General features: G+C 37.6%; 2 protein-coding genes across 4 annotated transcripts; both read right to left on the reverse strand.

Moving 5' to 3' along the window:
• Window positions 1-1,947: 1,947 nt before the first annotated feature.
• cacfd1 (calcium channel flower domain containing 1) lies at window positions 1,948-9,425 on the reverse strand. Its single transcript, XM_028602447.1, has 5 exons — window positions 8,765-9,425; window positions 7,037-7,109; window positions 4,991-5,116; window positions 4,660-4,767; window positions 1,948-4,154 (listed from the first exon to the last, which is right to left on the reverse strand). Exons 1-5 carry the CDS (start codon window positions 8,868-8,870, stop codon window positions 4,064-4,066), a joined length of 504 nt encoding a protein of 167 aa, XP_028458248.1. The 5' UTR covers window positions 8,871-9,425; the 3' UTR covers window positions 1,948-4,063.
• A 917-nt stretch (window positions 9,426-10,342) lies between these two features.
• ptcd2 (pentatricopeptide repeat domain 2) lies at window positions 10,343-15,399 on the reverse strand. 3 transcript variants are annotated; one of them, XM_028602007.1, is made up of 12 exons: window positions 15,257-15,399; window positions 14,712-14,829; window positions 13,539-13,631; window positions 12,745-12,874; window positions 12,502-12,619; window positions 12,291-12,369; window positions 12,097-12,188; window positions 11,864-11,977; window positions 11,700-11,774; window positions 11,499-11,612; window positions 11,329-11,343; window positions 10,343-11,057 (listed from the first exon to the last, which is right to left on the reverse strand). In XM_028602007.1, the coding sequence occupies exons 2-12, from the start codon at window positions 14,815-14,817 to the stop codon at window positions 10,836-10,838; spliced, it is 1,158 nt and encodes a 385-aa protein (XP_028457808.1). In that variant the 5' UTR covers window positions 14,818-14,829; window positions 15,257-15,399; the 3' UTR covers window positions 10,343-10,835. The 3 variants fall into 3 exon arrangements, with proteins under 3 accessions (XP_028457808.1, XP_028457810.1, XP_028457809.1); XM_028602009.1 differs by lacking the exon at window positions 14,712-14,829; XM_028602008.1 differs by lacking the exon at window positions 11,329-11,343.
• Window positions 15,400-16,285: the final 886 nt, after the last annotated feature.

Below are 16,285 nucleotides of genomic sequence, written 5' to 3' on the forward strand. Positions count from 1 at the left end.
TTACATTTATTTGACAGTTATAGGTACTTTTACATTAAATATGCTTATTGGATGTGATGCAGTACTATACTACTAATTTACCCAGTAGTAGGGGTGGGGGGGGAAATCGATACAGCATAGTATCGCGATATTTTTTGTGGCAATACTGTATGAATACACAGAGGCCAAGTAAAATAAATAAAATTGAAGTGAGATGAACAGACAGAGAAATGTATATTTTTAGATAAAACAGATGTTAAAAAAGTTTTCTTTTGGGGACATCATTTGAAATTGGGAAAAATTTGAAGTTGGAAAAAAGTACATAATACAAAATACATTGCAATATATCGCAGAATATTGCAATGTGTTTAAAATCACAATAATATTGTATCGTGACATAAGTATCGTGATGATATCGTATCGTGAGGCCTGTGGTGATTCCCACCCCTACCCAGTAGTGGCCACAGTGTGTTCAAAATATCTAAAATTGGAGCCACAAATATTAAAACATTAAAATGCAGAATAATATAATATTCCATAATCATATAACACTTTGAAAGGAGCCCAGCTATTAGTAGATAACAAGAGTCCTGTCACTGAAAAGCCATTGTTAACTGCATGACAAATGGTTTTGATGACTGCAAAATGGCATCTCTGTTTGGATATTAAATGTCTGTTTGATGCTTAGCCTTTATAAAGCTTCAACCTCTTATGTTTGAATGTTTTTGTCATTTTACTGCAGCTGTTGGTATTAAACCTGTCATGCATGTGCAGGCCAATTATACAAGTGGAGCATCACAGGTTCAATTCCAATAAAAAGTGTGCCCTCTCTTTGATCTACTACTAGTTGTAGTAGTAGTAATAATGTATTACATAATTAAATACTAGGTTAATGTGCTACTTAATTAAAACTAAGACATATGACTGAAATAATGCAATGACGCCCTCTGTTGACTACTCAATATAAGTTACTAAAGTTAAAATGCAATTTTTTTTACCATGTTTCCAGATGTTGCATAAAAGAAAAGTCTTTGTCTATAATCGGTATCTTTACAGTTCAGAGGCAGCAGATGTACTTATATGGACTAATCCTTGCAAATCAAATCAATTAAGATATATTATGAGAAACAGGCAACTAAATCCCTACAATCTGCATTCAAAGGGGACAATATTAAGATTGAAAAATAAACAATAAGCTTTATAGGTGAAAGAAAATGCCTTAGAAGGGAGGGCTAATCCTGGGAAGTGGTGATCATTAACTTCATTATTAATCAAACAGGCACCACCAGTTAAATAACCTCAACACATCACAGGTAGGTGTTGGTCAAATACTGCTTGCTGGGATTTATGCAATCTATTTGACTTTCGTGCAATGTTACAATACAACACAAACTTCAGCCATCCACGTAAAACTTAAGAGTGTAACACAAAGGGTGTGGTTTATTTGTTAACATGTTCATGCGGAAAAGGATATGTAGGAAAAACACTGACAGAACTCAATATAGCAGAATATAAAGTACTATGAGATATTAAAAAAAATAAATCTATCCAGATGCGGCACCTGAAAATTAATCTTAATGTCTCTTATGCTCTTTGCAAAAGCTTTCTTGATTTCTAAATTGAGTATTTTAAACCCGAGAGGGTTCAATGACGAACTAGACTTGAAGCCGGTTTTGTAGTCCAGTCCGGGGGGGAGGGGGAGATTAATAGGACATTTTTGCAGAAATTGTTTGGCATTTCGGGAAATACACTTATTTGCTTTCAGCATATAAATAAAATGTTAAAAAAAAAAAAATGACAACCCCAGGGTACTCTGGATTTCTCTGCATATAAAGAATTATTCAGCACTCTCAACCTGATGTTCTTTGATCATTATTAAAAGAAAAAAAAGGAAAAACATTCTTGACACAAAAGCATAAACCATTAAGAAGATTGTGAAGGCGACAACAAAAGAAGCCAACACCATGGTAGTAGTAGCAAGTTTGTTTAATTCACAAATTGATAAACAGGATCAGTATTCACATCACAACACACATTATACACATATCCCTTACAGCAAAATATGCACTCAAGTCTTGGATGCACGTCACTGCAATACAATAAAACTGGATGGATGGTTGTGGACAAGGCAAGGAGTTTTATTTTACATCTTATTAAAACTAGGAAGTGTGTAGTGTCTAACTGTAGCATACTGCTGGTGTGTATGTGTAGTGTTTAATCACTTGTGAACGATGGTTGTGCATGTTTTAAATGCTACACAAATGCTTTTCCATCTGCTCAAATGACATCCTAATTTCATAGTCATGCTTATGCTAGTTCCCATACATCTATGATCTATTCATAAACTACTTTGTATCTGTTCACGGTGCATTGTTAAGTACGATACCTGAGAGCTGGTGGTAATTTGTGAATAATCTACTCAGTCACTGACCAGTCAGTAATAGATTAAGGATAGAAACAGCTGTAAGAGGTACGTGTAAACAATTATTCCCAAAGTTCCTTTTTACACAACAGAGGCAAGGCAACAAAACACAAACACAAATTGTACATTGCTGAACGCTGCATACCTCATCTGAGTGACAAAAGGCAAACCATGGCTCTGGTGATTGTGTGAGATACAGACCAAATCGTCCCTGAATCAAGACACTTCTCCTTCATTGAATTTGTAATGGATTTTGGTAAAGTGTACTAATTAAGACTCATAATAAACACAGTAGATATTCAGTAAGATATTCTAAAACGTTGTTTTACATGTTTTCAAAAGGAGGAAAAATAAGCACAGTTTTCCAATTCATAATGTACCACAAAATCTGCAGCCACAATTCAGCTACCGGCTGCTTGATCATGAGGAACCATACATACGTACACAAGCTGACACATGCACTGAAAGCTTTTCCTAAAAATTCCCTCTATACCAGGTCCATGCTACCAAAAGTTTAGTGCAGGAATTCCCCAGCTGAGCTTAAACCAACTAAACAAATAATATATGAAAGCATACCTTGTTTATCTTTGGGTATACCAGGTACATTCCCCAATGTTAAACATATCTCTAAAGCCTATGTATATTTTAAAATGCATTCAGGCTGTAATTCAGAGTTTTGTCTGAACAGTGGGTAGAATACTGTAATACCAAAATCCCTTCCATTTTCTTTACTCAAAAGTAGTCCAGTGAAGGTACATTTTGGGACTCAGAGGAAAAACTCACGGAAACTTGAGGCTTTTTACAGATCTGTTGTAGTAACTGTCAAAAGTCAGGCCGTTTTTTTTCAATAAATATTACAATAAAGTTTAATAAGACCCCCCATTATAAATTAAAGTAGAACTTTTGTAGCACAAGTTTTCACTGTTAACTAAGTTGACTTGTATCATCTACATTCACTGCTTAAAGTAGGTTCTTCGGATTAAATGCAGAGTTAACGCAACAGGCTTTGGAAACCCCACTGGCCAATACTTTCCGATGATAATAAGGTTAGAGCTGCAAGAGAGCTGATATCGATATTTGGGTCTGCTGCTGAAACAAGTCTGAACCCCATGTTACCATTGGACTTATCTTTACCCACTTCACTCTCCAAGTGAGACACATTTGAATCAGCCTCATAGTGAATAACCTGATAACCTTAAGTTAATTATGTACATTTTACATTCACATTAATTTAGTTTAAGGATTTCCTGAAATGTTCTTGGGCTAGAAAGGTGTACCTCACATTTTTCGTGCAGAAAACGAGTTTACAACTGACAGCAGCAACAAACAACAAAAGGGAAAAAAAAAAAAATACAACCCATGAGAAGACCATAAACCACGAAAAGCAAAACATACAATCTATGGTATCGAGTCACAATGAGAGATCCCATTTACACACCAAGTACCAAGTAATGGACTTAATCCAACGCTAATCCGTTTGTATACTATTAGGTCAGGACAACAAGAATGCAGCAGTGTAAGTAAATAAGTAAACTCAGTACCATAATTATGTAGTGACAGAAATGAGAAAGAGGAAAGAAGCATGGAGGAAGAGGTAGGATGGATGGAGGGCAGTAACAACTGAAGAAAATAGAGGAAGAGGAGGGTGGAAAGGCAGATGCCTTACTCCGGAGCCCCATTTGCCGTTTCTGTCATCTTCTCTTCATCTGCCTGTTTCTGATGCTGTAGTCTGGCATAAGTCACTGCGTCTCCCCTGAGAGAGAGAGAGAGAGAGAGAGAGAGAGAGAGAGAGAGAGAGAGAGAGAGAGAGAGAGAGAGAGAGAGAGAGAGAGAGAGGGAAAAAACGAAAAGAAGACAGGATGCGAGAGAAGGAGGGTAACAAAAAGTTATGATGAAGGAGAGGTGGGTATAAACAAAGAGAAAGCGGGTATGACAGGAGAGGATGACAGTTTAATTGCAAGGTTATTACATGGCTCACCTTGTCAGAAGTGAATTTGCATGAATAAAAAGGATCATTAGGGTTGTTAGATGCATAAAATAAAAATCTTATTAAGTGATTAGAATGTGGAATACTGCATTAATAAGAAGACTGTTTTAATATGACCTTTTAGAGGAGTGTTTTTATGAGTGAGATATCAAGAGATATGAGCGATTACAAAATGTCTATAGTACAGCTTTTATTCAAATAGATACTAGAAAATAAATGATGTTTTTCTGATATAATGTTATTCCATGGTACAAACTACTAATAGACTTACTTTTTGCCTAAAGACGCAAGGCCGTACAGAACTCCTGTAGCGAAGGCGATGGCATTTCCAAACAAGGTTGTAAAAGAGAAACTCAAAAACACAGGAAACAGAGCCATCCTGAAAATGAGCAACCAAAGGGACAGCCAACCAGAGACAAAAACAAACAAGTCAGTAAATCATATGAAGTACATGCTGGAGTTGAAAGAACAACATCAAAAGTATGTCCAACAGCTTATGCAATGTTAATAACTATCAGATATTCACATTCCAAAAATGTAATTTTTAGTACAGTCTCCAATGACATCAACCGTGTACAATTCATTTTTCAATTTGTTCTTACCCACAGTAGAAGAAGGCTTTCTGCCAAGGTTTGAATTTGTCTGCACGGGCTGCTATTGCATTAGCAAACTCTATGAACTGGCAACAGAATGGGACTTCACATAGGAACAGCACAAAGGCATTTAACCTAGACACAGGAGGAGAGGACACAAACACAGGAGTGAATTACCTTGTGCCCTTCCATCTCAAATACTGTACAACTCAAGTCTGGAAGTAATTAAACACAGCAGCTGGGTAGAAAGGAACCATTATGCTTAGGGCCGCTCAATTATGGAAAAAAATCATCATCATTACATTAATCAATATTGAAAACACAATTATTGAACCCGATTACCCACTGACTTTTGGAAAGATCTTGCATTTATAGAACTTAAAACTTTGTTTTGAACTTTTTGATATTAATGAACGTCTGTTACATTCAAGCCTTTGGCAAATGAGCTGCTACAAAGCTAATTAAGACTATCAGCTCCAGACCACTCTCTCTGGATTCCTCAGTATGGTGAGGTTTAGAAAATTGTATCGTCTGGTGACTTTCCCGCGCAGAAACTCAAGTGAAGATAATGACCTCTTCTGAAGAGTCCATCATGTTTTTTTTTAATCCTCCGTGTCCTCCTTGGTTACTAGCAACTGTGTGGAGGAGGGGTGGGGGTGAAGTGCAGTCACATAAAGGCTTGTATCATGTGGACAGTGTTGTTGTCATTACTTAGAATTCCTCATGGGGGCAGCAGAAACTACACACTATAGCTTTAAACAACATTGATATAGTTTAGAACACAAGACAAAAGAGGAGTTTACTTGAAAAATGTAATATGCTAAATAATCATTTTTCTTGATTGCATTGTTTTTGTGATCGGAAGAGCCAACATTGTAATCACGATTAACATATGATTAATTGCACAGCCCTAAGTACGCTGTCATTGCCATTCAAGGTGTTCAAAGTGGGCTTAGCTGGGGCACAAATGCTCACATGCTCACTGTCATGAAAACAGCAAGAAAGTTTCTACAGTGAGCTGGTAAGTCGAATTTGGACTGTTACTTTAATTATCGATTAATCTGCCAACTATTTTCTAAAACATATTCAGTTTAATATCACATTATACAAAGAAAAGCAGATCTCAAAAAAGAAGAAGAGGAGATGCTTGCTTAAAAAAAAATCACTGATGGATTATCAAAGAGATGTTGATTCATATTGTGTTAATCAACTTAATTGATTAATCAACCAATCATTTCAGTTCTAAAAGGCTCCTTTGATTCTGGTGTGATCTGGAGTAAAAAATACAAAGGGGCAGAATGTCTTCATGACAATTTTATTAATCAATCTTTATTCCTAGCTAGCATTGTAGCTAAGCTATCAAGGGAAACAGTTTTAACCTGGGGAAAAAAAACCACAGTTGGCTTTTCTGTGGCATGTTCTAAAGTCTTCAAATTTGAGCAAATCTTTGGCACGACATGTTCATGTCAAGAATTCTTCCACACCTCCGCATTTGAGCAGTAGGTGTGGCCACATGGCTACATGAGACTCCTGCTCACTATCGATGCAAAATAATACTGTACGTACAAATAGAGGAATGTAAATAGCTAATACGAGTGCATAATGCATGATATACATACAGTATATAACAAAAACTGTAAATCTGAACAGTAAAGCTCTGATTGATTATTCATATTTACAATAGTTTGTATTTGACTGTCAGTAGGCGTTTAGTAAAACTTAAATAGAACCAGCTCACATCTGCTCTGGAACTGTGTCAGTGACACCCTAGCCAAACTGCAAAAGGAACAATTAAAGTATTGTCTTATTCAATAGATTGAATGATTAATTTAAAACCGTTTCACTGTGCATTGTGTATGTGACAGCAAACTGGACTGGCGGTTAAATGAATAATAGCATACAGCACTCTGTCTGGTCCAAATAAGTGGTTTTATAGTATGTTGTCTTTTCTCCTCAATACCAACAGATTATAAAAATGGTTTGCCCTATGGAATGTGAATGAGCTAATATATGCATACTACATAAAATTAAGCGTAACAAGTGTTAAAGACTTACACCATCCAAACTCCAGCAGCAATGTTTAAAGGGTTCACAGTGACACAGTTCCACACTCCTGAGACGGCACAGGCTGCATGATTTGGACAAGAGAAAAGACAAAGCAAAAGGGCTGCCATTAAGATAAACCACATAACATATTGTGAAAATATTGGGCCTGACCATTAGGCTTTGGCATTTTAAAGTGTGTGTGGGATATCTCATGTGAAATATCTCAGAGGGCAGGATAGATCTGAGAATGATATATGTGGATGTTTAGAGATCCAGTTCAGTCACTACGGTTTGAAAAGCCACAATAACTACATACTAACTTTTCACTTATATACTGCTTGGTTAGTACTGACTGTATACTATAAACAACATAAGAAAATCAGCAATGCAGAACATACGGAGCATGTACAATATGTGGAGACAAATGTATAACAAACACACAGATATTTCTTTCAAGATCAGCACATGACTGCCTTATATCTAGAGCAGTTTGGTAACATCCGGAAAAATTATGGAATCCAGGACTCATATCTAGATGTGAAAGTTATCATGACACATGCTTAGGCCGAAAATTAAACCCATGTAAAACAATGATAACCGAAATAAAATTATTTTCTGTTGTTCTGTTGTTTCAGCCCTTGAACAAAGCAATCATTAATGCTATTAGCTTCACCTGTGCTTTTCTTGCTGTAACATGTCAAATGTAAGAGAGATCTATCACTAGTCACACCTCCCCATCAACATCAACTAATGTATTCCTTTTTTACGAAAAAAGCACCAGCCATTTTTTCCAACATTTCACAATAAGTCACAATCAAATCTTATTTTACTAATGTCTACTATTTACTCAATGTGGTATTTATAAAAGGGCACACAGTGTTTAATATTCAACCAAAATGCTAAAACATTTGGTGTTTTAAAACTTTGGATTGTCAGTCCATTCACCAATGCAGCAGTTTCAAGCTGAAAATCCACAGTGAGAAGAGAGGGTAAATATGCCTAGTTTCTATCTTCACTTACATGCAAACTATCAAGCCAGACAAGCCCACACTGCCACAAACAGTGGAAGAACAATGTAGCATATCCTGCCCCTTTAGACCATCCAGCCTCCTTAATAATACAGATCCCATTGAATATGCAGTGCCCTAGGTAGTTAATGTGATACAGGCACTGTGACTCTGGTGTCAAGTCTGTGAAGGAGAGCTGCAATGCTGCTGGAAAACTGCAAAGCCAGCAGTAAATATCACGGTCTCACACTGAACTCCTGATGGAAAGAGTAAACCTACCTGCGGTGGACTGTGTGTTCATAGCACATAGTTTTAATTTAGCAATAACATGCGGTTATGGAATGAGCAAGTCATGCAAACCAGCGGTGCCCAACAGTGGCTGCTGCAGTGAGGGGACAATAGTCTGTGACAAAGCTTTTGTCTGGCCTGGCTGAGCAACTGAAGTGAGGTTTTTATACACAATCAAAAAAACATGTTTTTCCAAATTGTAATATGATGCCGTTTCTGTCCTGTCTCTCCTCTAACCATCATATTAATGCAGATATGCAAAAGAGAACACACAAACGGTATAAAAGTATGATGAAAAGTCAACAAATGTCATAGAAAATAGCAAAAACTGAATGTTACATACACAGCATACTCAGTAATAGTATTTATCTCGGCGTATCATTTATTTATTTACTTATCAAAGTGATATTAGAAATGTACTTTCATAACTAACGTTACTTACATACTCCTCCCAAAACCCCAGCTATTTTGCAGAGCCATCGGTACCACCATGTCATGCCATCATCCTCCGGAGTGGGTTTAGTGGACGCTGCAGCCTCGGTACTCATTGTGTTTTTCTAGCTATGTTAGCTAAAGCTACCCAAATCCAGTATTTACAGATGTCGCCTCAGACGACCTAACAATAGCTAGCTAAGTTAGCTAACGTTAGTCAATCTATGTAGTAGTACAAACTATGGTCTCAACAAAGTAACCACTAACTTGCTTATATTACGACACAGCGGTCCCTATCAGTAATACCAGATTTAAACTTATAATTATTTTTTTCTTTTTAATCTTTTCTTTCCTTTGTGTTCGTTTTGTGGCCAGCCAAAATGACGTTACCAGCAGCTTTTCCTGTCAGTTAGAACCAGCTAACTGGCTAGCTAATGCTAAAGAGCACCGCCTCCCAGCTGCCGATAGGAGTGTATATCACCGCTGCATCCGTCCTGAAAGCTCTTGTAATCTTGTAGTTATAGATGAACAAACACTACACTGAGCTCACTTTTTACTACCTTATAACTGTACACTATTAGCTAACACTGTTTGTTTGGGTTCAGGTAGCTGCTCCGTTGTTCTCCTCTCCTCCCATATGTCAATGTCTCCTCCCTGGCTGTTCAACCGATGTAGCGGTGCATTGTGGGAGGGATTTGATGTACACCATTGTTTGTTTACATGTTCCGATTACGGTTCCGATCAGCAGATTTGGATTTATAATGAGTATTTTACCACACATTTTGTGTCAAAGTGTACAAATGAAAGGCTTTGGGGCAGCAGATTTTGAGTTTTTTTTTTAAAAGTTATGATATACCAGGTATGGCTTTAGGTCCCCAGTTTGTGCCTTTTAATGTATTACCATTACATTTAAGTAATTAAGCAAAAAAAAAAAAGCCTTTGGAAAGGTTGTTTTAAGGATAGGTTCACAATTTTCCAAGACTGTCTTAAAACAACATGCAGGTGCCCATATTAACACTGAAACAGGTTTTGCTTGCTGTATTCCTCCTGTTCAGAATACTGATCTCTTGAAGTCCCTCTCTTATGCACTTTCAATAGAAAATCCAAGACTCTTCTATCTGGATAACAAAAGGGTTTTTACCCATTTCTCAAGTTGTGACTCTGTCCTCTATCCAGGAAGCTGGCCCGAGCTGCCAACTTAGTTGTGATTTGGAAATCAGAGGCACAACTTGGCAAACAGGTTAAAAATATTTGATCGATCAGCGGATATCTTTTCATCTAGATGGTTGATGGTTAATTTTATTCTAAAAGACAGTCAGTTTGGAAGATATCCACATTATTTCTCTAACTCAGACTGCTGAACCCTCATATTAACTTCAGATAAACATTGGAATATTCTTTTGTAGGAAAGGATCTCTTAATGACCATTATAAATAGGTGCGATCACAGCTTGCAAAAGCTCTTGCAATGAACATCTGGGCACCTGGGTGTTGTTTTTGAGACACACTCAAAATGAGAACCTATTCTTTAAAGATTGCAAAACAAACCTGATTTTGCCAGCATCCCTAGAACATCAAAGCAAGACAAATAATCTTTTTTTTCATTATTAAATATCCGATTCATCTTTAATCACTCAGTCACACTTTTATATACACACACAACGCATTCTTCCCAAATCACTTATTATGCATAGCTCCTTGCAAGGAAATCCATTGCCATTGGTGTGGTGGTGTAAAATTCTCTCAGCAGCTTTCTGTTAAAGTACCTGCTGCACAAAAGAAGATTTTTGACCTTTTTCATCAAATTTGGATAGGGGCAACACAAAAAAGGGACAGAAGTTCAGTCTGCAGATGGTGACTCTGTCTGTGTCTAAGGAGAGGTAGATACAGTAATCATGACAAAGTCTACTCTAGCCATTTGTGTTTTTTAGTCTATATCTACGACGTTCCACTTCCGGGATTATTCTCGTTCTGCCGGGAAATTCCGCCGGATCTCGCTTGGATCTCTTTTTGATGGATTGTGTTCAGCCTCATATCAGAGCCTTTAGTTAAAGCAGGCTTTGCAATGGCACACAGCGTCTCTCACTCTGACAGCAGAGTGGACTGTAGTGACTTCAGAGTCCTTCGGCTCGTCCTCCTCTCCTCCATTATTAGCGCTGGTTTCCTCCTCCCTGTGGGTGTGTGGCAGAGCATGCCATCGAGGGTCTGCTGGGTCACCTGATCAGCTCGCTCAAGATGAGTGACTATCTGCTCCACTTTCATCATGTGTGGTCCGCCCTCACTCTGAAAGCGCAGCAAATCCACCTGAAACAGGTCACAAGTCAAGTGTAAATCGATTTATTTTATATTGCGCAATATCACAATTTGCCTCAAAGGCCTTTTCAATCTGTACAACATACGACACCCACTGTCTTTTTCAAGTTTTGCTTCGGATAAGAAAAAACTCCCCAAACAAACTCCCTTTAATGGGGAAAAGAATCCTGTAGCTTGTGTTAACTATTGAAAGAAATATTTCATCACAGTTATTCTGATCAACAATCCCAGTAAAGGATACTCCAATCCTTTTCATTTTTACCTTAGGTTTGCCAGTCTGTTCACAGAAAAAAATTTATTAAGATGAATATCAATTGCGGGAATATGTTTAAACATTTAAATACTGCATCCGTAGCTATTCCGTCACAGTTTTTTAAGTATAAGTAGCATCTGTGTTATTGAGCAAACTGTGTGGTGTGTTATAGGACTTACCACCTCCTGAGAAAATTCAGGCTTCTTCACAAAAGAAGGGCTTTTAAGCAGCATGGCTGCAGACAGGATGGAAATGGCATCTGTCAGCGCTCCTGACCTTGCTAGTATTATAACCTAAATCACAATAAAAAAAGGATATATTAATCAATGAACAACGGCAAGAAAAAAAATGTATACCAGATTTATATGATGCACCATTACCTTTAAATTTTGGCATAATCTGCTGTCAGTGCTCATTATTTTTGAGTACAACGACTGTGCCTTTACTATATCATTCTGGAACAAAAAACAAACTATTGATTATATAATATTATTCACATCTTTCTGCATGAATAAAAGGAATAGAAGAAGAAGATATAACTTACTCGTCTAAGTGCAAGTGCTACAGCAAAGCAGTAAGCATGTCGGGGGATTAAGTGCCCTTTGGTCTGCCCCTCCTCTATCAGAGCAGTGCAGATCCTGTAGGACTCCGCCGTGTCCTGACCAACATAAAACAGAACATTAACTCACTCGGAAGAGTTTGTACATCTTAAAACAAACAGAACTCTTGGGACTGTCATTTTAAAATAGACTTAATAAAACTGTTTGGATCATTTACCAGTTTATAGCAGATGCCAGATGCCAGTGTCAATGTGTCTTTGTTGAATGGTACACCTTGGTTCCTCATAGTTCTTAGTACCTCCAAGGCATCTGCAATAGCCAAAGTTGGGAATATTATACACATGTGATAATCATTTCAGAAAAAAAAAAAAAAAAAAAAAATACACACTGGGAGGTTAATCTGTCACTTACTTTCATAAGAGCCTTTTGTGAATAACATGTCTAAGGTGATGTTAAAGGAGGTTGCGTCGTTGAAAAATTCTCTCATATTCTGTTCAGACAAGTGAGAGGATATGTTACCAGTCCAAGTCGGCTCTTAGAAAAGTATCAATCCTGTCTTTTATAGTTTTTCCCCTGATGACACTGTTGCAATAGTAAAGGTTTTGGTTAATGCAATATTTACCTTATCTGTAAGTGTAGCAGCAGCCAAGTCCTCCAGACCCAGCTCATAGCACAGTCTCACAAAGAGAGGACCAAACTTAAACTCTCCATACACCAAGTTCCGGTTCTCTGCATGGTACCTTGTTTGTAAAAGGCAATTTAGAGAAGAGGAGGGCATAAGACAAATTTAGGTTCTGAAATCATCTACTTTGCATAAAAAATGTGTTTACGCTTTACAAAATTGCCAGTTAAGGATGTACTATACCTATAAATGGCATCTCTGGCTATCACCATGTCATCTGCAGACTGGCACAAGTGAAGGAGAAGCTTCAGCTCATCTCTCAGTATGAGCTCATTCCTTTGAAGCTTCTGACTGAACAGCTCTATATAATTTCCTGTAAAATTGGGTGAAAATATGAGCTCATACTGTACAGTGTGTATTGTAACACATGACATAAAACTGCAGCTTTAAAAAAGGTACACTGTGTAGGAATTTCTCCCATCTAGCGGTGAAATTGTATTTGGCATTCAAACGAATAGTGCTCTCTAGCGCCTCGCTTTTTCAAATGCGTGTTGCAACTACGGTAGCCGTTATGTACCAAGAAGCTATGACAACATGTCTTCCAATTTTCGCTTTTTTTTTGGCGACGAGGATTACTTCTCCTGTGGCTCGGCATAAGTATGATACTCCATTATGAAGTAAAGTGCAGTGCAGGCTTTCAAATTTGCTGGGGCAGTGACAAGCGCCTCTCACTGATCTCCTTCTCCGTTTCAGCTGGTTTCAGTCACATGGCGCTGGCTCTAAACGAAAACGCGTTGTGGATTAGCTAGACAGGTAGGCTATTGCTTTATGTCCCTCTCACCGATTATATTTTTTCAAAATGGCGGAACGACATGGAAGCCTCCTTGGACTTGCCCGTCCAATGTAAATACAGATAAGAAATTCTTCGCTTACGAGGATAAGTCGGATCATTGGCAGAGGTCATTTTACACCAATGAGGACATATTTATGAATGAAGACATTGATTTTAGCTAATAAAATACTTAAACCTACTTCACCTTTCGTTCCAGAGACAAGGTGAGCCACAGCCAGCTTCCTTTGCTGGAAGTCTTGTAGTTTGATAACATCTTCTGACAACAGATGCCTCTTAGCTGCAGAGAAAACAGTTTCCAATAACCAGTGGTGAAAAAGGTATTCAAGTAAAAGTAGCAATACTACAGTGTTGAAATAAAGTATATAAAGTATTACCACCACCAAAATATAAGTACCAGAAGTAAAAGTACTCATTATGCAGAATGGCCCATTTCAGAATAATGTATTATCATGTTATTGGATCAGGCTATACTGTAATAAGTGATGCATAATTGTGTACATCATGTTGATGTTGCGGCCGGTAAAGATGGAGCTAATTTCAGTTACTTCATATATTGCTGATTAGCTTAACCTATGCTAATAACAAAATATAATGTATAATAAAAAAACAACAACATTTGCCTCTAAAAATGTAGTGGAGTAAAAGCATAAAATGGAAAGTAGGCCTACTTCAAAATTGTACTTGAGTAAATGTACTTAGTTACTTTCCACCACTACCAGTAACTTAAAACATGGCGTGGAGTTGGGTGGCAAAAAATAAAGCTGGTATAATGTCATGTCCAACCGGCCCGTCAGACACCGCCTACCAAGAGTCTGGGTCTGCCGAGGTTTCTTCCTAAAAGGGAGTTTTTTCTTGCCACTGTCGCAATAGCCACTGCTAATGCTTGCTCTTGAGGGAATTACTGTAATTGTTGGGGTTTTGGAATTTATAGTGTGGTCTAGACCAACTCTATCTGTAAAGTGTCTCGAGATAACTTTTGTTATGATTTGATACTATAAATAAATTGAATTGAATGTCAGTTATCACCATTGGGAGAAAAAAACAACACAAATAAATTTCAACAAATTAATCCCTTGAGAAGCCATCGTATCATAATTTAGCCTAGCTTGATAGCTTGTACATATGACTTATCATTTTAAAAAAAATGGCCAGCATGCAACTGCTACAAACCCTGCAAGCAAAACACAGTTACATCGACTTTTGCTGGATTTTTATGAAACGTTAAAGCCATTTAAAGTCACTGTTACAGTATCTTTGTAAACGTGGGTTATTTTCAAGCTGCTCTTGAAGCTTGTAACCAGCCAGTCAACGGTCACCTGTTTACCAGACACTTATTGACGACTTTTATTTATCTTACCTATACAGCCTTCAATCCCGCCTGGCTGTAAAACACCAAAAAACAGTCCTTTGGAGGGCTCATGTACTAACGACCGACAACATTTACCAAGCCTCGCCAGCGCCATAGTGCCCACTGACTGTACCATGGAAAATTAAAACAAAGGGGGTGCAGTTGGAGATATTATACAGTTTAAAAAAAAATAGAATAGAATAGAAAAAAATTGTGAAACATAATTTAAAATGTACGTGATGACTATTTTAACTGTAGTAAAACAGCGTGTGTAGCTATTTGTTTTAATTTTGTAATACGGTGTAATACAGAACGCAATTTGGTTTCATCCAATATGGCAGCGCCCTGTGATCCGGCGCAAGAGTCTCTTAATACATCCATAGACAGTATATAAGAATACATCCATGGTATGAGTAGGCCTACATGTTATTGTCATTTATTTCTACTCTGTTACATGAAGCTCTGTTAATTTTTGTGCTACGTGTTAAACGGCACAAAAACGGCGCTGTTTTTATATTTCATATAAAAAAAAACGTGTTACTCTTTTAACCTACAGGTGGCGCTGTTGCACTGCATTTTAAACGCCCCTCTCTTGCAGCACGCAGACAAACCAGACAAACCCTTCTCAGACAAACGCTTTGCTGCTGCCAGGAAGTTTGTAGTCTCGCATAGACCTATCTCCACAGCGCAGTTGAACGTTTGGGACACAATGGACATTTTTCACAGCAGACATTTTGACTTGTCATAGTAGGAAAAGCACAGCTGAAACTGATAACCTTAACGATGGCTCAATTCCATCAAGTGTCCCAGTAAGCTATTCCAGTGAGTCAGCATGCACAATACCAGGGCCTCTCCTAAGTGGAATGCAGCCATCATTGATGGTTTGGAATACACTTGTGCTTTTCCTACAATGACATGTCAAAATGTCTGTCGTGAAAAAGATCTACTGTATTGGACACAGGCACTCATGCCAATATGCACTTTGGGCCTGTTATTATAGGCTATTAGCTACAGTATTGAAATACAATAGGCTATGTTTGTACGTGTATGTAGGCTATGCATAGATGTCTCTATATATTTTGTAGGCCTATACATGTTTGCTGTTTTATTTAGTTTTATGCCTTCTGAACTGCTTTTGTATAGTGCTATACAAATACATTTGAATTTGAACTTCAGTGGTAGCCTATTGGTTGTTGTTGCTATTTTGAAACAATTGAAGATATACCCTCATAATGCAAATCAAGCAACAACAGGGAAAGACACTAAATAGTATAACGATGTCATTATTAATGCTAAATCAATTAATGTTTTCAATTAATTTATTTTGAAATGAAAATAGTTTTTCATGCCTTGACTTTGTGATTAGAAAGCTAAGGCCTATACAGCATAAGAGTCATGTGTACCTTAATACTTGTATACTGTATAATATGTACAGTGTGGGCCTCTGTAAAGTGCTTTCCCCTGTTTCAAACAACTATCACACCAGATCCTCTAGATCATATGTGTCAAACTCAAGGCCCGCGGGCCAAACCCGGCCCCTCACAGATTATGATCCGGCCCGTATATCAATTTAGGTTCACAAT

The sequence above is a fragment of the Perca flavescens genome, chromosome 16, assembly GCF_004354835.1.
Source record: "Perca flavescens isolate YP-PL-M2 chromosome 16, PFLA_1.0, whole genome shotgun sequence".
Classification (NCBI taxonomy): Eukaryota; Metazoa; Chordata; class Actinopteri; order Perciformes; family Percidae; genus Perca; species Perca flavescens.

Coding starts and splice junctions, on each gene's coding strand:
- ptcd2 (XM_028602007.1), bottom strand. CDS start 14,817: ATGGCGCTGGCGAGGCTTGGTAAATGTTGTCGGTCGTTAGTACATGAG. Junction 13,632..14,711: donor CGGGATTGAAGGCTGTATAG/GTAAGATAAATA, acceptor TTTTCTCTGCAG/CTAAGAGGCATCTGTTGTCA. Junction 12,620..12,744: donor GCCAGAGATGCCATTTATAG/GTATAGTACATC, acceptor TTTACAAACAAG/GTACCATGCAGAGAACCGGA.
- cacfd1 (XM_028602447.1), bottom strand. CDS start 8,870: ATGAGTACCGAGGCTGCAGCGTCCACTAAACCCACTCCGGAGGATGAT. Junction 7,110..8,764: donor TGGGGTTTTGGGAGGAGTAT/GTAAGTAACGTT, acceptor CAAATCATGCAG/CCTGTGCCGTCTCAGGAGTG. Junction 4,768..4,990: donor AAAGCCTTCTTCTACTGTGG/GTAAGAACAAAT, acceptor GCTCATTTTCAG/GATGGCTCTGTTTCCTGTGT.